General features: G+C 39.3%; 1 protein-coding gene across 1 annotated transcript in view; it reads right to left on the reverse strand.

The window, feature by feature from the left end:
* gtpbp10 (GTP-binding protein 10 (putative)) overlaps positions 1–23,693 on the reverse strand; it is a 36,890-nt gene that overhangs the window by 11,148 nt on the left and 2,049 nt on the right. The window contains exons 2-7 of the mRNA XM_061955853.1: positions 16,447–16,640; positions 16,279–16,370; positions 15,396–15,540; positions 15,219–15,292; positions 1,552–1,604; positions 1,292–1,399 (exon numbers count right to left, since the gene is read on the reverse strand). Coding sequence (XP_061811837.1) covers positions 1,292–1,399; positions 1,552–1,604; positions 15,219–15,292; positions 15,396–15,540; positions 16,279–16,370; positions 16,447–16,640 — 666 coding nt within the window. The remainder of the gene's footprint in view (positions 1–1,291; positions 1,400–1,551; positions 1,605–15,218; positions 15,293–15,395; positions 15,541–16,278; positions 16,371–16,446; positions 16,641–23,693) is intronic.

A 23,693-nucleotide genomic window follows, 5' to 3' on the forward strand; every position in this document is an offset into this window, starting at 1 on the left:
AAATAAATAAACCCCTGACTGGAAGGATAGACATAAAATCAACAATACTATTAAACCATGGACCTGTAACTACACGGTTAATGCTTTCTAGCCTGGCAAAGCTTAACAATGCTGTTGCTAACATTGAAGCTAACTTAGCTACAGACCTCGACAGAGCTATGCTAAAAACATTAGCTCTCCACCTACGCCAGCTCTCATCTGCTCATCAACACCGAAGCTCACCTGCGTTCCAGCGATTGATGGAGCGACGAAGGACTTCACCCGATCATCGATGCGGTCGGCGGCTCGCGTCGGATAGTGCGTCTGCTATCCAAGTCAAAGTCCTCCTGGTTGTGTTGCTGTAGCCAGACGCTAATACACCAATCGCACCTACAGGTTTGTTCTTTGCAGTCTCCATTGTTCATTAAACAAATTACAAAAGATTCACCAACACAGATGTCCAGAATACTGTGGAATTTAGCGATTTAAGCTGGCGACCGACCTATTCCAAAACGTCTGTTTCAACTATTGACGTCACGTGCATACGTCATCATACATAGACGTTTTCAACCAGAAGTTTCCCGTGAAATTTAAAATTGCACTTTATAAGTTAACACGGCCGTATTGGCATGTGTTGCAATGTTAAGATTTCATCATTGATATATAAACTATCAGACTGCGTGGTCGGCAGTAGTGGGTTTCAGTAGGCCTTTAACATACCAGGCACGTTCTCAGTTGGTTATTTATGTGTCATAACATACACTTATTCAGCCTGTTGTTCACTATTCTTTATTTATTTTAAATTGCCTTTCAAATGTCTATTCTTGGTGTTGGGTTTTATCAAATAAATTTCCCCCAAAAATGCGACTTATACTCCAGTGCGACTTATATATGATTTTTTTCCTTCTTTATTATGCATTTTCGGCCGGTGCGACTTATAGTCCGAAAAATACGGTATGTGTTCTGTTAAACCACTATTGGTGACATAAGCTTTTGTTATTTTGTTAAGTTGCAAACAGCCTCTTTAAGAAAATAATTACAAAAGGAAGATACACTTATTTTTTTACAGTGGTTAACTTCTTTCTTTTTACAATTATGTGACAAGAATGATGGAAAATTATATACATTTATCATTAAAGACTAATTTACACCTTTTGTAAGTTACACAATATCAAAAAGTTCCTTAAATTTAACAAAGGTTTCCACAATCATCAAAAGGTTGACCCTGGAATGGACTATGAAATCATCAACTAAAAAGGTGTTTGTAAACATAACTAAAAAGTTGAATTATCAATGTTGTTGTTATACAAACCACAAAGAGAAGGTGCTTGGTTCTCTCCACATGCTTAAGGAACTTGTGTCCCATTCCTTTGTTCATGTGTGCACCTTCAATCAAACCTGGGAGGTCCGCGACTGAGATCTACATGAAGAAAAAGCAAGCATAAACACACCAATACATGATGCAGTACTGACAGTGTACTTCTCAAAATGAATGCACTTATGCACTCAAACCCAAGTATGAATACACAATACATAAGTGCACCAATTAAGACAGTTTTCAGATTTTCATACCTGCTTGTGGTCATCATATAATAATTTACCAATCTCAGGCTGCAACGTTGTGACTGCAAAATAAAAATAATAATCACAACTGTGAAGCAAAACATGCAGTAAGTCATAATAACTAATACGTAGCACCTGTTTATTAAGCGGTTATATACACAAACAAAACTATTCATTGCCTCTCATTTACTTGTGACTTGGTCAAGAGACATACCGGAAACACAATGGTGATTTTTAAAGCTTACTTTGCAGTGAACAGGAAGTCACTTTGTGTACATTTTAGTACAGTGCAACTTAACAGTACTTGTGTTATTTTTGTTTTTCACACTGCTTATTAAAGTGATGACACATAAACAGACCCATTTTTCGTGGCTATCAAAATAAAAGTGGTTGACCACGTGATGCAAAAAATATGTAATAGCAAGGAAACATGTCAAAAATATGTCATAACTAAAAATAAAATTCATGAATACTTTTGAAATAACTGAAAAATACAAATGTAAAATATGTAATAACTTATAAATATAAAGAAAACATATTCAATAACATACATATAACAAGTTTAATATAAAAAAATTACATAAAAAGTGTAATGTAGAAAATATGTAATAATAAAAATAAATATATATACCGGTATATATATATATATATATATATATATATATATATATATATATAAACAAACAATAGGGGTGTAACTGTACGTGTATTTGTATCGAACCGTTTCGGCACGGGGGTTCCGCTTCGATTCAAAGGTGTACCGAACGAGTTTCCACACGGACATATTAAGTAGCGTAGCGCACGTTGTGTACACAATGCATACAGAGGCACAACACACGGCATGCTAGCAACGACCGGGCTACTACAACATGTAAAAGCCAGAGCTGGAAGACCCTCTTGCCTCGTTAAGATCTCCCGTTTGGGAACACTTCGGCTGCACGGTGCGATACAACAATGGAGGACGGAGGTTTGCCGACATTGTTCAGCAGCGGTAGGGTATGCTTCTGACTAAGGCTGCAGCTAACGATTATTTTTCTATCGATTAATCTATAGATTATTTTTTTTGATTAATCGGTTAATCTAAAGAATTTTTTTTTGATTAATCTATAGATTATTTTTCCTTTTACCGATTATTTTTTTTATTTAAAATGAAGATGAAAAAATAAATGTAAGCCAGTTTTTTCAAAAGGCATGACTTTTATTTACAAAAAAAAAAGTATGGCCACTCAGTCAACATTGACAACAACATGACAAAATATTCTGTAACAATGTAAACATTTAAAACTTTTAACATTTAATAAAATTAAAAGTAGCTTATTTGCTTTTTAATGTGCAAATATAAAAGTAAACATCCAGTGCAAATCTTAATATTCTGCAATAGTATAAGCATTTCAAAAGTAAAAGTATTGCTTATTTTGCTTTAAAATGTGTAAAAATAAAGATAAACATCCAATACAAAAAAGTGCAAAACGAAATATTCTGTAACAGTGTAAACATTTCAGCAAAAGTAAAAGTATTGCTTATTTTGCTTAATAACACAATGATAGTATGATTAAAGTGAAAGTTAATTGTTCGTTTGTACATAGTATATGTAACTGTTAATGTTGTAAAAGGTATTTGCACAACTAATTAACGTTAGCGTTAAAGAGGACCGAGTCTTTGTAAACACTGAACAGGCACGCCAAACGCACCTCTCAGAGCGAAACAGTGTTTTAGTTTATGAATTTACAACGCAGATACAAATGACACATTCATGTTTTTGTGTAATGATGACAACGTATACGCACGCGGACGATTGACTAGTTGATGGTGATGGCAAGAACGCTGTCGGGTGTTTTCTTTTCAAATGTTCGTTCATAGCTGTTGTGCTGCTATGATAGGCCATTTTCGCTCGACACAGTGTGCATACAACACCTGTCAAGTGTTTTGCTTTTTTCGCTGTGCTTATCCCACACTTGAAGGGATGTACCAATGCTGAATGTGGCTTCTGGATTTCACTCAAAAGACCAGACCGTAGTTACTTTTTCCTTTAATTTTCCTTTAGTTTGCAACAGTTTTTCCAACGAAGAAACTGCTTCTTTTTTCTTCTTTAGTCTTTTTAGCAGTCTTTAGCAGTGTTAGTAGACTTTAGTTTCTTTAGCTGTCTTTAGTAGCCTTTAGCTTCTTTAGTAGGTGAAAAACCTTTAAGGACAAAACACCACAAGATTAACATACTGTAAAAAAATCAATCAATTATCAATCCCATAATTTACAATTATTAATTAGGCTAACAAACTCTTAACCATTAAACAAGTGCAAGAAAATGGACACATCTTTTCCCTTTAAGTTAAAACAGATTTTGAATAAATTGTCTCAACATAAATGCACCAAGATACATATAAAATACATTTAAACCCAGAAACACAATAGATAAATGCAGCAGAAAACACAATATGCAAATACATAAATACCTAACCAATTAACCACCTATTTAGAGACATATTTAAAATCCATATTCAATATAAATATATTATTATCAATATATTATTAATTTAGCAGTGAAACACTCAATCTTAAACGCTGTCTACTGGTAGAAAAATGCCCCTTTTTGTATGCCCTCACCAGCAGCCAATGATCCAACACAGTTAAATCCAACACTTTAAGTTGAGCGACTTCACCCTCCTGATGAAGCAAACTGCTCCAACATTTATCAAACTAAGCAAAGAATATCAACACTTCCTTACTAAACAACAGTTACACAAAACACCGTGTGTATTTAGCCTCCAGACTAAGCACGCTACATGCACACAACTCCCCCGCACCCCCCATCTCACCAGCGCAACAGGTGCGCCACACCCACAAAGAGAAATAAAGTGCGATCTTACCGGCTGTCCGTTCAGCTTTTGGTTTTGGTACACTTTTGGCACAACTCTGGGTTATCTGTAATGAACTAAACCTTTTTCCACTCTGCGCTGGCGTCTTTTGTACCCCTTGATTTGACACAGCGGTCTAATTACCGGGATCGCGCACCAGCAGATGAGACGGGAGCGCGCCGCGTTATACCTGCGCGTGAACGTAAACTGATCGGCTCTGATCATATAAGCCGACTGGCCGAAATAATGCTGAATGATATACATTTCCTGGGGTTGCCGAGGTGAATAGGGATGCGGATGTGCTCGAAGATAAAATATAATTTTATTAAGTGGGGTTTGGCTGGTTGCTAAGCAGCCACGGTTGCGAGCTCGCGCGTCAGCTGACGAGACAGCTGTTCGCCGCTACAACATTATTAGGCCGTTTATTGAAATACTCCCACACTTTTGACGACTTTTGGCGTGCTTTTTTCCCCTCACTCGCACCGCTCGCATCGTCTGCTTTGCGCTTCACCATGACAGTAGTGTGGCGTAAATATGCGACGCGTCGACGCACAAAAACGGCGTCAACGTATTTACGTAACCGATGACGTCGACTATGTCGACGCGTCGTTTCAGCCTTACTTCTGACAACACGTCAAACATGCTAACCCATTTGAAGCGTCACCACCCCCAAGTGAACATCGCTCCAACAAAGATAAAGACGAGCAAACAGCTCCCACCTCTTACTGCCAAGTTAGCCAGTGGGGGGGGGGGGGGGGGGGGGTGTTAATCTGAGGCTGAGTTGACTTGAAACTGTTTAATGTTGCACTTTTTATATGTAGAAGAAAAGTTTTGTCATTTTATTTAATCTGAACAACAACTTGAAGCAGTTTAATGTTGATTTACACATAATTACATAGATTTAATTAGCATTTATGTAATCTTGTAACCACATTTCATGAGAAATATCCATAAATTAAAAATGTTAAAACATGCAACTAAAATAAGCACACATCAGATTGGGGGGTAAGGGTGTATAGTGCCCGTTCGTTTTGCCAAAATGTGAGTAAGCACGAGTTAGCACATTGAAAACGTAATGTAAAATTCTATGACCTGCATGCAAAGAACTCAGATAACCTTCCTAAGGTTATATTATGAAGCTTTAAGCTATTATGTGGAAGAAAAGAGTTAAGCAAGTATACCGAGACAAACTGGACCCTGTTTTAAAGGCTCGCTACCTTGAAAATATTAGTAAAATTGGTGGAATTAATGCATGTGAACACGTCCAATCGACAAGAGATTTATGTAAGTTGCCAAACTAGTCCTGTATCTCGTCAACAGAGTAAATTTTTATACAGGCGAGGAATTTAGCAATGCTAAGAGGGTAAAGGCTTACGGACAAACCATTTTTGAGTGGGTGAATTTTCTTTCTAAAGGAAAAATGTTTTCGTAATTTCAGAGGTAAACAGGACTTGTCACATAAAGCCACACGTGTCTCCTGGAGAAATTTGTTTCATACTAAATATATTTTAAGTCTAATACACTGCATTAATGTGAGGTATTCTCAGTTATTGATCTAAAAATAGGGACATTGATTTTTTCCAAAATACTTCATGCTTTTGTCACCAGCAGCTAGCTAATGTTAGCGCTAACAGCCTACAAAAAGTTACATGTTTCAGTTTCAGTTTATTTCGAACATGCATAAGATACAATGTGATGCATCACATATTTCCAGTTGTTTCATTACAGCTCGTCTGAAAAGGAGTAGGAAGAAGCAGATCTTATTTAATCATACCCCTTTTCCTATCATAACAATTTTATCCCATTTCCTTGTTCTCTGTTTGTAACAGAACACTGAATAAATAAATAATATACCATAATTAAGTAAAAGATGGCGGCGCCCTGACGGGCTGCGGCTTGCAGACGCTCATGGTAGAAATAGAACAATTTGGTAAAAATACCGGACAATTATTTAAATTTCATGGCTGGCTTACAGCGTGGACACTCCGTGGTCACAATTCTGGATGTGGATAGATTGGGCCGTTTTGGACTGAAAGATGCGTGTACGTTGGACCTCCTCGCTAGCATGGGAATACTTCGCCGGCTACATCCAGCGGCCTTTGAAGCAGCGGAGTCAAGTACCAGCAGGGACCGTCAACGGAAGACACGTAAGCGATGTGATCGGAAGCAGAAGCGGGGATGCCGAGCGGGGCTAACAACAAAGCTAAAGGCTAATCCCCACAGAACGCTGCTTCCTTCCATCCTGCTTTCAAACGTCCGTTCCCTGGAGAACAAACTGGACTACCTGAAGCTGGATTTAAATGCAAGACGCGAGATGAGAGACTGTTGCGCCATATTTCTCACAGAAACGTGGCTGAAACCAACCGTTCCGGACGAGGCAGTTAGCATCGAGGGGCTAACTATGTTTCGGTCGGACAGAAGCAAATCTCTCACTGGTAAATCCCGAGGTGGTGGTATTTGCATATACGTCAATAATAACTGGTGCAATAATGGGAAGATAGTATCACGTCACTGCTCTCCTGATGTTGAACTATTAACTTTAAAATGCAGGCCATTTTATTTACCCAGGGAATTCAGTGCTATGATCTTCACAGTAGTGTACATTCCCCCCAGTGCTAACACCAAAGAAGCTTTGAATGCTTTGTACGGCTCCCTCAATGAACTGCAAACTACACATCCAGAGGGAGTTTTCATCGTGGCAGGGGATTTTAATCAAGCTAACATGAAAACAGTTTTCCCTCATTTCCATCAATATGTGAATTTTGCAACCAGGTGTGGAAGCAAGCTGGACTTGGTTTTTAGTAATATTAAACAGGCGTATAAAGCTGCACCACGCCCCCACCTCGGCTCCTCAGACCATCTATCTGTGATGCTAATTCCTGCATACAAGCCCCTGCTGATCAGGAAGCAAGCTACAGTGAAGCAGATGAGGACCTGGCCAGAGGGAGCAATGTCAGCATTACAAGACTGCTTCGAAACCACAGACTGGGACATGTTCAAAGCAGCCGCCACCGAAAATCACCACACATGTGTGGAGGAGTATGCAGAGTCTGTGTCCGCATACATTCAGAAGTGCATGGAGGATGTCAGTGTGATCAAGAACATCCCCACACGGGCCAACAAGAAACCATGGATGAACAGTGAGGTACGTGCAATGCTGAAGGCTCGGAACAAGGCTTTCAAGTTATGCCATGGTCAGAGGTGGGTAGAGTAGCCAGAAATTGTACTCAAGTAAGAGTACTGTTACTTTAGAGATTTATTACTCAAGTAAAAGTAAGGAGTAGTCACCCAAATATTTACTTGAGTAAAAGTAAAAAGTATGTTGTGAAAAAACTACTCAAGTACTGAGTAACTGATGAGTAACATACACACTCATATCATATATATATATATATATATATATATATATATACATACATACATACATATACATTGATATATACAGTATATAATTTATAAGTATTTATTTTGCTGTTTTTGTTTACATGTTAAAGGTGTTTTAATGAATATACATGCATGTTTAACATATAGATTCCTTTCTTTAATGAAGACTAGAATATAAGTTGGTGTATTACCTGATTGTGATGACTTGCATTGATTGTAATCAGACAGTAGTGATGATAGCGTCCACGTTTTCAAATGGAGGAGAAGAAAAGTTCCTCCTTTCTGTCTAATACCACATGAAAGTGGTGGGTTTTTGGCATCCTATTTGTCCAGCTTCCATATTCGTCTTTATACACTTTACAAGAAATATATTGGCGTCAAACTCCGTAGCTTGCTAGCTTGTTTGCGCTGGCTTTCGGAGACTCTTGTTTTGAAAGCGCAGGCGCGATGGCGCGGCACTTTTATTGTGAAGACAGGAACGTCCTCATGTGCGGTCAGTCTTGAGGCTTTTGACAGTACGGTTGAAATAAAACAAGTATCTTTTTTCCCCTCACACTTTTGATTGATTGATTGAAACTTGTATTAGTAGATTGCACAGTACAGTACATATTCCGTACAATTGACCACTAAATGGTAACACCCCAATACGTTTTTCAACTTGTTTAAGTCAGGTCATGTGACCACCTGGCTCTGTTTGATTGGTCCAACGTCACCAGTGACTGCATCTGATTGGTGGAACGAAGTGAAACGTCACCAGTAAGGCAGGCACTTTGAAGGTCTGTCTGACAGACCAAAACAAACAAAGCGTGCATTAACAGATCGATAAAAATTAGTAGCGAGTAGCGAGCTGAATGTAGATAAAAGTAGCGGAGTAAAAGTAGCGTTCCTTCTCTATAAATATACTTAAGTAAAAGTAAAAGTATGTTGCATTAAAACTACTCTTAGAAGTACAATTTATCCCAAAAGTTACTCAAGTAGATGTAACGGAGTAAATGTAGCGCGTTACTACCCACCTCTGGCCATGGTGGCATTAAAATATGCCAGAGCTAACCTGAACCATGCCATTAAGGTTGCAAAGCGTGCTCACAGTCAGAAAGTGCAGGACTTCTTCGAGAACCCTACAAACACTAGACGAATGTGGCAGGGCATACATGTTATCACGCACTATAAAGCTGCGCCCTGTCCCTGTGACAACAGTATCAGCTTCCTAGATGACCTTAACAACTACTTTGCAAGGTTTGAGGCACTTAACACCACTCCGGCGAGAAAATCCATCCCTCGCCCTGATGAGCAGCTGCTCAACCTGGATATAGCGGATGTCCGGAAAACCCTGAGGAGAGTGAACCCCCGGAAAGCACCGGGACCTGATGACATTCCGGGCAAGGTGCTTAAGGGATGTGCAGACCAGCTGGCTGGGGTTCTTACAGACATCTTTAACATCTCGCTGACCCAGGCTGTGGTCCCATCATGTTTTAAGATGGCCACAATCATTCCAGTGCCAAAAAAACCCACAATCTCCTCCCTCAATGATTACCGCCCCGTTGCACTCACCCCTATCATAATGAAGTGTTTCGAGAGGCTGGTAAAGAAATATAATGTCTCCAGACTTCCCACCACATTCGACCCATACCAGTTTGCTTATCGCCCTAACCGCTCCACAGAGGACGCCATCTCCTCTGCACTCCACCTCAGCTTAGAACATCTGGAAGGAAAGGACACACACGTGCAGATGTTGTTCCTGGACTTCAGCTCAGCATTCAACACCATCATCCCGCAGCACTTGGTGAGCAAACTGGCCCCCCTTGGATTCAGTACCCCCTTTGCAACTGGCTGCTTGACTTCCTCACAGACAGACCCCAATCTGTGAGAGTGGGCAACAACACCTCCAGTGCCATCTCCCTGAGCACCGGCTCCCCCCAGGGCTGCGTCCTGAGTCCACTGCTGTTCACGTTGATGACTCATGGCTGCTGCGCCAGGTCCACTACCAACCACATTGTGAAGTATGCAGACGACACGACAGTAGTGGGCCTCATCCGTGACAACAACGACATGGACTACAGGGAGGAGGTGAAACATCTGGTTGACTGGTGCAGAACCAACAACCTGGTCCTGAATGTCAACAACACCAAGGAGATCATCGTTGACTTCAGGAAGCACCAGTCCAGCCACGCTCCACTCTACATCAACGGCACAGCGGTGGAGATAGTAAGCAGCACCAAGTTCCTGGGGGTGCAAATAACTGACAATATAACCTGGTCCCTACACACCAAGCTCTTGTAAAAAGAGCTCAGCAGCGCATGCACTTTTTGCGTCGGATGAAAAGAGCACAGCTCCCTCCCCCCATTCTCACCACATTCTACAGAGGCACTAGAGAGCCTGCTGACCAACAGCATCTCTGTCTGGACTGGAGCCTGCAATGCCTCAGACTGGAAGTCTCTCCAGAGAATGGTGAGGACGGCGGAAAAGATCATCAGGACTCCTCTTCCTCCTATTCAGGAGATCGCAAAAAGCCGCTGCCTGACCAGGGCTCAGAAAATCTGCAAAGACTCCTCCCACCCACACCAAGGACTGTTTTCACTGCTGGACTCTAGAAAGAGGTTCCGCAGCCTCCGAAGCAGAACCTCCAGGTTCCGTAACAGCTTCTTCCCTCAGGCCGTAAGACTCTTGAACGCATCATAATTAAATGATCCCCTCAACTCCCCCCAAAATGGATTAACTCGCTGGAATAAAAAAGACAATATAACATACATCCAAAAACGTGGACGCATGTGAAAAAGTGCAATATATTTATCTGTACAGTAATCTATCTATTTATTTATATATATATATATATATATATATATATATATATTTATTTATATATGCACCTTATTGCTTTTTTATCCTGCACTACCATGAGCTTATGTAACGAAATTTCGTTCTTATCTGTGCTGTAAAGTTCAAAATTGAATGACAATAAAAAGGAAGTCTAAGTCTAAACAAATATTAAATACATAATCATTATCTAAAAAAAAAGTTTCAAGATCTTCATTATAATTGTTCTTCTTTGTACTTTGTGAACACTAGTATTTTGAACAGTCTCAAATGGAATCATATTGGTGCTTTGTTTGATTTCTTTGCTTAATCCATTCCATAATTTAATTCCACATACAGATATAATAAAGATTTTAAGTGTTGTACGTGCATACAAATGTTTAAAATTATATTCTCCTCTAAGGTTATATTTCTCCTATTCTGTTGAGACGAATTGTTGAACATTCCTGGGTAGCAAGTTATGGTTTGCTTTGCACATAATTTTAGCTGTTTGCAAATGCAAGAAGTCGACGAATTTCAATATTTTTGATTCAATAAATAAAGGGTTTGTATGTTCTCTATATCCAACATTATGTATTATTCTAATTGATCTTTTTTGTAACACCGTTAGTGAATGAAGCACACATTTGTAGTTTTTTCCTTATATTTCTACAAAATAACTCACATATGGAAACACTACCGAGCAGTAGAGAATATGAAGTGATTTTTTGTCGAGAACATATTTTGCTTTATTCATTATTGACATGTATCTTGCTACTTTATGTTGTATATTTTTTACATGAGGTTTCCAGTTTATTACACCAAAAATGTTTTTTTTTAATCCTTTCAATGTGTATACCGTCTATTTGTATTTGTGTTTGACTTTCCCCTCTAGTGTTACCGAATAGCATTATTTTAGATTTACTGAGATTCCTAGATAGTCTGTTTTTGTCAAACCATCTTTTGAATTTGTTCGTTACTTCTGTTTTTATTTGTATTAGCGTCTGTGTTCTCTCTTGAACAAAACTCAGTTTTATCATCTGCAAATAACACTAACTTTAAGTCCTTTGTAACTTTATAAATATCGTTTGTATACATATTAAACAATTTTGGTCCCAGTGTTGATCCCTGAGGTACGCCACAAGATATTTTCAGCTCTTGTTGACATGTGTTCACCTATCTTCACGTATTGCTTCCTGTCGGTTAAGTAGTTCAATTGTGATTGTGTCAAATGTTTTTGTTAAATCCATAACGACTACAGCAGCACATTTTTTGCTATCTATTGCATTGATAATCTCTTTCATTATTTTGATTAATGCCATTGATGTTGAAATGTTGGCTCTGTACCTGTATTGGTTGTCTGTGAGTTTTTCATTTTTATTTATGAACTGTTCAATCTGTTGTTAAACAGTTTTTCAATATTTTTTTAAACTTTTGGAAGTAGAGAAACAGGTCTGTAGTTTGTAAAGTGGTATTTGTCTCCAGTCTTACAAATTGGTACAACTTTTGCTATTTTCATTTTATCTGGGAATTTGCCTGTTTGAAATTATAGGTTGCTGATATATATTAAAGGTTCTGAAATCGCTTCAATAACCTTTTTTTTTGTTTCCATATCAATTCCGTTACAAATAACAATTGAGATCTTGGATTTACATTTTTTCACAATATTGATTATTTCCTCTTTTGTCACACCTACGAGGAACATCGAGTGGGGATTTCTGTTTGTAGTGTCATTAAATTATTCAACTGACTCGGGATATGGAATGTTTTCCTCCAGAATTGATCCAATGTTCACAAACTACTTTTTGAAGCTTTCGACTACTTTATTCGTCTCGTCATTTTTTACATTTCCACACTTTTTAACAATGCTATTTAGGATGCCCCGTGTTCCTCTCATATTGTTTTTGTTCTGGTCCAATAATTGTAATATTCTTTCTTCCGTGTTCGTAGTATGCCAGTTAGCTTGTTCTTATACATTTTGTACTCGTTTTCTGCTTCTGTAGATCTTTGTATTATAAATGTTCTATATAAGGTATTTTTCTTGTTGCAAGCATTTTTCAGTCCTTTTGTCCTCCATGGTTGATTGTTTTTCTTTTGCTTCTTACTAAGTTGTTTCAATGGACAGTGCTTGTCATAAAGCATCTAAAAAGTATAAAAAAAAATACAATATGCATCATCTACATCATTTTCACTGTATACAATGTCCTAACTTTGATCTCTCAGATCATTCTTAAAAACTTTGTTTGTTCTGTGCGTATTTTTCAAAATGTCTTTTTGTTTTCAATGTTCCTCTTCTTGTACTTTCCGTCATAGATAATGAAAACTGACAGATGATCACTGATGTTAATTCCACATACAGCTATAATAAAGATTTTAAGTGTTGTGCGAGCATACCACTTGTGGTATTATCATCAAAATCATTAGTAAAAATATTATGTCCTGAATTTTTGCTTTGCTTTGTGATTTTAGGATATAAACATAGGCTATATTTTGTGTCAATACAGTCATGTATGGACTTTTGTTTGTTACGGTTTAAGAGGTCAATGTTGAAGTCTCCACATAAGAAACTTATTTTTTGACTGATTTCAGTAAAAGTTACATTAATCCAGGTTTAAACGTATCAATATTTGACTTTGGTGATCTATACATACACAACTGAACAGGAAGTTTTGCTTTTTTAATGACATATTTCAATGTTTATACTGTACATTCTAAGATCTTATCAATAGGTAATGACATATTTTTTTTTTACCACTTTGTAGTTCAAGTTCTTAATCACATACACAGCTACTCCCCCTCCGTTCTTGTTGGTTCTGTTAAAATAATTGAGTTCATATCCTTCCAGATCAAAATCCATTCCTTTTTTAGCATTCATCAATGTTTCTGAGATAGCGATAACATTGAAGTGTTTGTTAAATTGTTCCAAAAAAAAAGTCATGTTATAGTAGTTTGCATACAAACGTCTGCTGTTTAAATGAATAATTTTTTGCTGTCGATTTAAATGTTTCCATTATATTGTTTGTCTGTATAACAAACAATTATTCCTGCTATGAAATAAAAAAATGGTATCTGGATTCATGTGAAACATAAAACCTTTTTTTTTATTAAAATGTAGCAGTCTGAAAATGCTGTGAACACACCAACATGTGATGGCGTTAAAAGTGATGTTTGATCTTATCATGGCTGCTATCCAGAATATTTGCCGTCCCTTTATTAGCTCACTAACTTGAGTTCCTTGGGTTTGCTTTCAGACTGGAAATGAGACAAATCTCACAAAATCATTTTCGTCCATGAAGCGATCATCACAACCATTACAATAATGATGTAAATAAGCAATTCAGACGCCAGCAAGACCCACAATGCATCGCGTTTCCACGTCCCACTTTCATGCTCTATAGAAATGTCATTAACAAAAACATGCAAGTGATATTTTGACGCAAAAATAAATGTTTAAAAACGCGAACTTTTGCGGAAAATGTAAATGCCTGCTGTTTTTGTGGCCGTGAACGCATCACTGACTGAGCCAAGTGTGTGCGTCTTTTGGCCCAAATAAAAGGGAAAGAGCAGACTCTGTCAACATGACATATAGTTTGTTTGTTGGGTGTGATTTTGGCAGAAAGTGACTACTTTTGCTAGAGATTAGTTTTAAAGTTAAAGTTAAAGTACCAATGATTGTCACACACACACTAGGTGTGGCGAAATTATTCTCTGCATTTGACCCATCACCCTTGATCACCCCCTGGGAGGTGAGGGGAGCAGTGGGCAGCAGCGGTGGCTGCGCCCGGGAATCATTTTGGTGATTTAACCCCCAATTCCAACCCTTGATGCTGAGTGCCAAGCAGGGAGGTAATGGGTCCCATTTTTTTTATTTTTTATTTTTATTTTTTTTTTTATAGTCTTTGGTATGACTCGGCCGGGGTTTGAACTCCCAACCTACCGATCTCAGGACGGACACTCTAACCACTAGGCCACTGAGTAGGTTTTGTTGCTGATGTTGTGCTGGTGTGGTTAAGGTCGACAGCAATCAGTTTTACTCAATAAAATGTTTTTTTATGCAGAACAGCTCTTTCTCTTCCTTAAAAAGTCTTGGCAGACATTGCCAATATTTTCTCTGTTGTGACCACTTGTTGTCACCTTTCACTAGCAGAGTTGCATTGCAAAATGGTACAGAATAAAATGTTTTGTGTTTTTTCTATAGAGTTTAGGTTGAATTTGGAATTTAAGCACTGCATATATTTTCCGTGCGCGTAGGACACGGACACCTTGGAGGGAACAGTAGTTCAGCTAATAATAAATAGAATGTCCATCCATCCATCTATTTTCTACCGCTTGTGCCTTTCGGGGTCACGGGGGGTGCTGGAGCCTATTTTAGTTGCATTCGGTTGGAAGGTGGGGTACATCCTGGACAAGTAGCCACCTCATCGCAGGGCCAACACAGATAGACAGACAACATTCACACTCACATTCACACTAGGGCCAATTTAGTGTTGCCAATCAGCCTATCCCAGGTGCATGTCTTTGGAGGTGGGAGGAAGCCAAAATATGTAATAACTATTAACTTTAATGTAAAAATTTTTTTTTCGTAAATATACTTTACCCACCTGCTCCCAGCTATGTAAATGTAATCCATTAATAACAGGCACTTACAAGGGTAATTGGCTATCTGAGGGGTGGCATTAGACAAAACTGTCAGCAGGGACGACTTGCCCGCATTTGGGAACCTGATGGTGACAAAGGAAGGTTCATAAGCCACATTTGAGTAGTGGTCCTTCACTACATCACACACACACACACAGACATAGACACACACATACATACACTTACCCAACCAGGCCCATGTCAGCGATGAGTTTGAGGTCTAATTTGATCTGCTTTGACTGGCCTTTACCGGGCAGAAAAGAAGAGGACCAAGAACCTCCGTGTCCTCCTTTGGCCACCATCAAACGATCCCCCTTTGCATTAAGTTCTCCTTCAAGAAGAAAAGCAGGACAACTTGTTATCACAATAACTCTCAATGTGACAACATACAGTACAACCTCATCAAATTTTTGGGAGAAAAAAATCTGCTTCTAAAATGTGCACAAAAATGTCTCATGAGACTCAGAAGGATTACCTCCACATTATTTTTGCTTTTTCTTTGTGCCATCAGAGAAGGGTACTAGTGATGGCAAAGCGGAAAGGTGACATATAATCATAGAACAGGAAGGGGAAGTTATCATTATGTAGAAAAGCAATATACAGTCATGGCTGCTCAGTTCAATATGGCTGACTAAAGAAAAGAAAAATGTGTAAAGTACAGTGTGTTTTGTCTTAATATGATGAGACTCACTTCTTGGGCACACAAACTAACCCTATTTCCTTTTACACTTTAACAATCGTATGACAGTAAATAAAATGTAAAAAAAAAAAGTGCAATGAAGTCAACTCATTAATGTTACCCTTCCTCCCTCGCAACACCTCTGTCACACAACATTAAAGGGTAAGACATTTACTTTAATGTGGTTAACTTATTTTTACACTTGACTTGACGAATGTTAAAATCTTACTTTTATATGAGACAATTTGACCCTGGAACAGATTACAGTGTAACCTTTTTATGTCAACGCCCCTCGGACTGGTTTACGTCGACAAAAGCAGTTGACATCAAGCAGAACTATGTAAAAGCTAATGTTGGTGATAATATTGACTGTGATAGTTATCCACCTACCAATTATCTTGCCTTTATCTGTGGTGACTGTGACACCCACTGGAACCAAAATCTCTTTGTCCATTCCACTTTCACCTTTCAGGGAACGCACACTGTCAACATACAAACAATTCAAATAATAAACAACCATTGTTTGGCATACAACAGATCCTATCGTCACTAACAAACCTGCTGTTCGCTCCTACGCCGGCTAGAAACCGTTTATGAGGGTGCTTGTCTTTGATCCTCTTCAATGTCATGTTCTCTGTGGCGACCACCAAGACATTTCCACCCTGTCCTCCGTACCCTCCAAGGCGAGGCAAACCCATACCACCTGTGCCTGCGCGGACATACAGGCGGATGTTGTCCACAAAATGTCCATACTGCAAAATACAGTCAGACAAGAAACTTTTAGTTTGTTATGGGACATTGTGGCTTAGACGGTGGCATGGCGGAGCAAGCAACTTCAGGGTCCCATTCCATGCCTTGGACAGACACTTCACCCACCTTACCCCCAGTCCTGCTCACAAGGGTGTATGAATGTGAACAAATGTTTGGTGGTGGTCAGAGGGCAGCCACACTTTCGTCAGTCTACCCCTGGGCAGCTGTGGCTACAAATGCAGCTTGCCACAGGTGAATGTGGAGTGAAAGAATGATGGGTTCTCAGTTCTCTGTAAAGTGCTATGAGTGTCTAGAAAAGCACTATATTAATCTAATCCATTCCATCCAATTTGTTTATCTGCAAGTGACCCTTTTCTATTGTATTTTCTATGATGAGGACATAGCAACAAATAAAACACAAAACTAGTAAATCAATCTATTCCAGGGGTTTATTAAAGGCCTACTGAAATGCGATTTTCTTATTTAAACGGGGATAGCAGGTCCATTCTGTGTCATACTTGATCATTTCGCGATATTGCCATATTTTTGCTGATAAAAAAGCCTTGCCTGTACCGGAAGTAGCAGACGAGTAGCGTGACGTCACAGGTTGTGGAGCTCCTCACATCTGCACATTGTTTACAATCATGGCCACCAGCAGCGAGAGCGATTCGGACCAAGAAAGCGACGATTTTCCCATTAATTTGAGCGAGGATGAAAGATTTGTGGATGAGGAAAGTGAGAGTGAAGGACTAGAGCAGTGTTTTTCAACCACTGTGATGCGGCACACTAGTGTGCTGTGAGATACTGCCAGGTGTGCCGTGGGAGATTATCTAAATTCACCTATTTGTGTTAAAAATATTTTTTCCAAACCAGTAATTATAGTCTGCAAATGATGTGTTGTTGTTGAGTGTTGGTGCTGTCTAGAGCTCGGCAGAGTAGCCGTGTAATACTCTTCCATAGCAGTAGGTGGCAGCCGGTAGCTAATTGCTTTGTAGGTGTCAGAAACAGCAGGAGGCAGTGTGCAGGTAAAAAGGTGTCTAACACTTAAACCAAAAATAAACAAAAGGTGAGTGCCCCTAAGAAAAGAAAAGAACAGAATAGAAAGTACTTTATTGATCCCAGGGGGAAATTCAGCACCACAGTTCGCTCACAATAGACAAGAATAATAATAAATAATATAATATATATAATATATTATATTATATAATATTATATAATATATATAATATATTATATTAGGGCTGGGCGATATTGCCTTTTTTTAATATTGCGATACTTTAAGGCCATATCGCGATACACGATATACATCTCGATATTTTGCCTTAGCCTTGAATGAACACTTGATGCATATAATCACAGCAGTATGATGATTCTATGTGTCTACATTAAAACATTCTTCTTCATACTGCATTAATATATGCTACTTTTAAACTTTCATGCAGAGAAGGAAATCACAACTAAAAAAAATCACTATTTTTTTCATACGGTGTTGATCTAGAAATGTTTGCCTCGGCATGTTGATGGTGTGGACGTGTGGCACCGAACGGCGATATTGACGTGCGGAGGAAGTACTCTTCATTGTCTAGCGGGTGACTTTTCAAATGATGCTACATATTAGCAGTGTAGCCGAGTGTCCTGGGTTTGCCTACACAGCGTACTTATCTAATAAAATAAACGGGAGACATTAGAGCAGGTTCGGTAGCCACCGCTTCTTTAATGTCAACATCACACACCTCCTTCCACAACCACACACACCCTACGTCACAGCCCTACCGCAACAACTCTGGAGGGACAAAACTCCTCCTCCTTACCGAACACACTCCGGTAACTTGGGACACCCTGAACTGTTTGTTACAGCAGTAATGCTACTTTTTATAGCAACGCTTTCGCCCCACACTTGACAAATTACGGTTGTCTGTTCGACATCTTCCCACTTGAAGCCAAACCACCGCCAGATGATGGACCCCCTGCTGTTTTTCTTGGGAATTAATTATTCCTCCACTTGTTACCAGATTCGCACCTTCTTTCTCTTGTATACGCGCTCGCACCACAGCTAACGTTAGCCATGCTGCTACCTCTCTGCTCGGGAAGGGCGTATACTATGTGACGTATGACGTGACAGTATGTGACGTGTGTAAGAAGGTGCGCTTGTCTGTCTGTGAGAAGGAGAGACTGGAAAGAGGAGGAGAGCCTGTAGTGTAATGCCCGCAGCTAAAAGCAACTGCGTGAGAACGTATACTCGATATCACGATATAGTCATTTTCTATATCGCACAGAGACAAACCCGCGATATATCGCGTATATCGATATATCGCCCAGCCCTATATTATATATAAAATATATAAATAATATAAATATATTCTACATATACTCTACATTTAAGTGCAGTCAAGAAGGAACATATGCATTATACAGGCAGTGGAACTTAGGGAAGGCTATGCAGAACGAAACTAAAACTGAACTGGCTACAAAGTAAACAAAAACAGAATGCTGGACGACAGCAAAGACTTACTGTGGAGCAAAGACGGCGTCCACAATGTACATCTGAACATGACGTGACAATCAACAATGTCCCCACAAAGAAGGATAAGGTACGCGCCTGTGCAATTGCGCACTGCTTAAGCGTCCTCTGCGCATAGCAATTATATGCCACGCACAAAATCAAAAAAAAAAAAAGAAGCGCAAAACAATTTTCGACACACGGACACGACAGAGAAAACAGTTTTCGTCATCATTGTTCAAATATTGTAACGTCTGTCGAGACGCTTATCTCCATTCGGTGCCACACGCCCACACCATCAAAATGCCGAGGCAAACATTTCCACATCAACACCGTATGAAAAAAATAGTAATTTTTTTAGTTGTGGTTTCCTTCTCTGCATGAAAGTTTAAAAGTAGCATATATTAATGCAGTATGAAGAAGAATGTTTTAATGTAGACATGCAAGCCTTGAAAGAACATTTTGAAAATCAAGACTACATTTCCTGCAAATGGGTGCATTTCTACCCTATATTTTAACATAAGATTTATTCTCATATCAAACTCTTTTGGCTGTCTTTTTGACACTTACATCCGGCACCCCCCTCCACACCCCGGATCATAAATACTGTAAATAATTCAATGTGATTATCTTGTGTGATGACTGTATTATGATGATCGTATATATCTGATAGTATATAACTGTATCATGAATCAATTTAAGTGGACCCCGACTTAAACAAGTTGAAAAACGTATTCGGGTGTTACCATTTAGTGGTCAATTGTACGGAATATGTACTTCACTGTGCCACCTACTGATAAAAGTCTCAATCAATCAATCAAAACACATAGAATCATCATACTGCTGTGATTATATGCATTAAGTGTTCATTCAAGGCTAAGGAAAAATATTGAGATATATATCGTGTATCGCAATATGGCCTTAAAATATCGCAATATTAAAAAAAGGCCATATCACCCAGCCCTAGTTTCAATGATGCCATTTCTGTTTGTCATGTATAATTTTGTCTATTTTGTGTTTATCCTTGAATAAACAGGTCAGTTTCTTGTTACCAACCATTGTGTATTATTCAAACTCCCCTAATTCAGCTGGCTAGTTGTTATCAAGAGTACTAAAACCCTTTTCAACATGATTCTGACAACTAAGTAGGCTAAATAACTTTAAACTTTAATACATGCTCGGATAGGCCAGTATCGGTATCGGATCGGAAGTGCAAAAACAATATCGGTATCGGATCGGAAGTGCAAAAACCTGGATCGGGACATCCCTATTTAATATGCCACAAATTAATCTCGCATAACAAACACCTCCCACCTCCCGTCCATATAACCCGCCAATACAACTCAAACACCTGCACAACACACTCAATCCCACAGCCCAAAGTACCGTTCACCTCCCCAAAGTTCATACAGCACATATATTTCCCCAAAGTCCCCAAAGTTACGTACGTGACATGCACATAGCGGCACGCACGTACGGGCAAGCGATCAAATGTTTGGAAGCCGCAGCTGCATGCGTACCCACGGTACCGTTTCTGCGCATCCAACTCAAAGTCCTCCTGGTAAGAGTCTCTGTTGTCCCAGTTCTCCACAGGCCAATGGTAAAGCTTGACTGTCATCTTCCGGGAATGTAAACAATGAAACACTGGCTGTGTTTGTGTTGCTGCAGTCGGCCGCAATACACCGCTTCCCACCTACGGCTTTCTTCTTTGCTGTCTCCATTGTTCATTGAATAAATTGCAAAAGATTCACCAACACAGATGTCCAGAATACTGTGGAATTTTGCGATGAAAACAGACGACTTAAAAGCTGGCCATCATGCTGTCCCAAAATGTCCTCTACAATCCGTGACGTCACACGCTGACGTCATCATACCGAGACGTTTTCAGCAGGATATTTCCCCCGAAATTCAAAATCGCACTTTAGTAAGCTAACCCGGCCGTATTGGCATGTGTTGCAATGTTGAGATTTCATCATTGATGTATAAACTATCAGACTGCGTGGTCTGTAGTAGTGGGTTTCAGTAGGCCTTTAAGTGTGGCATATCAGCTACACAAAAATAGATACAAATAAATTACAGTAATTCAAAATCCGTATGTCAAAGGCGAAAATACTTTTATAGTTCCTGCATTTTATTTGTATACAAACGTACATTTTCAACGCATGCCTACTAGGTCGCGTTGTGCTGGCGGGTGGGGGAGAAGGGGCGGGGGCCTTAAACCAAAGCATTGTGTGTGTGTGTGTGTGTGTGTGTACAGGGATAAGGTTAGGTGGGTTATATCCTAGACTGACCATACGTCCTCTTTTCCCCGGACATGTCCTCTTTTGCGGGGCTGTCCATGTGGGGTTTCATAAATGCCTCAAATGTTTGGCATTTTGAGTTAGGGTTGCGTGTATTTTCAATGTACGTCCAGGGTTAAGAAGGGGTTAAAAAAAATAATATCTGTGAAGGTGTGTGCACGCAGCAACATTCGTGAGGGAGGGGCAGAGACAGAGAGCAAGAGAGTCGAGAGACAGACAGAACACAAGAGAGAAGACGAAACGTAAATGCAACTTCAGGATGATTTGAGGGAAAAGTATCTGTGTTTTCGTCCTGGCCGTGACACATGGGAAGCAGAATTCTCTGTGTGCATAGCAGGAACGTATATATCTGTGGCAAATAAAGATCTACAAGTCCATATCGACACTACAAAGCACAAAATAGCTGTGCAGGGCGAGAGCTCGTCTGTTTTTTGTTTACATTTAATTAACTTGTTTTGAGGCATTATTTATGTTTAGATTATATACAAGAGGTTATTTTGAATATTTCTACCTCTACATTATTTTCCAAAACTGTGAATGTTACAGAATATAAGTGTGACTGATTTTGTCATACTGTCAACTAGGGATGTCCCGATCCAGGTTTTTGCACTTCCGATCCGATACCGACATTGTTTTTGCATTTCCGATCCGATACCGATACTGACCGATACCGATACTGACCGATACTGGCCTATCCGAGCATGTATTAAAGTTTAAAGTTATTTAGCCTACTTAGTTGTCAGAATCTTGTTGAAAAGGGTTTTAGTACTCTTGATAACAACTAGCCAGCTGAATTAGGGGAGTTTGAATAATACACAATGGTTGGTAACAAGAAACTGACCTGTTTATTCAAGGATAAACACAAAATAGACAAAATTATACATGACAAACAGAAATGGCATCATTGAAACTAGGGCTGGGCGATATGGCCTTTTTTTAATATTGCGATATTTTAAGGCCATATTGCGATACACAATATATATCTCGATATTTTGCCTTAGCCTTGAATGAACACTTGATGCATATAATCACAGCAGTATGAAGATTCTATGTGTTTTGATTGATTGATTGAGACTTTTATTAGTAGTGAAGTACATATTCCGTACAATTGACCACTAAATGGTAACACCCCAATACGTTTTTCAACTTGTTTAAGTCGGGCCCACTTAAATTGATTCATGATACAGATATATACTATCAGATATATACTATCATCATAATACAGTCATCACACAAGATAATCACATTGAATTATTTACATTATTTATAATCCAGGGTGTGGAGGGGGGCGCCTGATGTAAGTGTCAAAAAGACAGCCAAAAGAGTTTGATATGAGAATAAATCTAAAGTTAAAATATAGGGTAGAAATGCACCCATTTGCAGGAAATGTAGTCTTCATTTTCAAAAGGTTCTTTCAAGGCTTGCATGTCTACATTAAAACATTCTTCTTCATACTGCATTAATATATGCTACTTTTAAACTTTCATGCAGAGAAGGAAATCACAACTAAAAAAATCACTAATTTTTTCATATGGTGTTTGTTCATGTGGACATTTTTGCCATTTTGATGGTGTGGAGTCTGGACGTGTGGCACCGAATGGAGATAAGCGTCTCGACAGACGTCACAATATTTGAACAATGATGACGAAAACTGTTGTCTCTGTCGTGTCCGTGTGTCGAAAATTGTTATGCGCTTATTTTTTTATTTGATTGTGTGCGTGGCATAGATTTGCCGTGCGCAGAGGACGCTTGAGCAGGCGCGCACCTTAGCGGCTGCGCTAGCATCACAGCTAACGTTAGCCATGCCGCTACCTCGCTCTCTGCTGGGAGAGGACGTATACGTATGTGACGTGTGACGTGACAGTATGTGACGTCTGTAAGAAGGTGCGCTCGCTGTCTGTGAAAGGGAGACACAGGAAAGAGTGAGAAGAGCCTGTCGTGTAATGCCAGCAGCTAAAAGCAACTGCGTGAGAATTGTGGATATGTTGAAGGTGTGCTGGAAAATGCGGAACGGAAATTACGGAGCAGCAGAAAAGTGGAATGTATTATTTAAATAGGTGCGTTGGAAAACACGGACCGGAGTTTTTTTTAAAACTGGATCTGGATCGGCATTTTCCCATGCCTTGCCGATACGCAATTTTTGGCAAATATCGGCAGCCGATCCGATCCAAATATCGGATCGGGACATCCCTACTGTCAACCAGTGTTGGCGTTAACACACTTTTTGTGTCTTTTTAACGCATTGAAATCAGAAA

The sequence above is a fragment of the Nerophis lumbriciformis genome, linkage group LG04 (assembly GCF_033978685.3).
Source record: "Nerophis lumbriciformis linkage group LG04, RoL_Nlum_v2.1, whole genome shotgun sequence".
In the NCBI taxonomy this organism is placed as follows: domain Eukaryota; kingdom Metazoa; phylum Chordata; class Actinopteri; order Syngnathiformes; family Syngnathidae; genus Nerophis; species Nerophis lumbriciformis.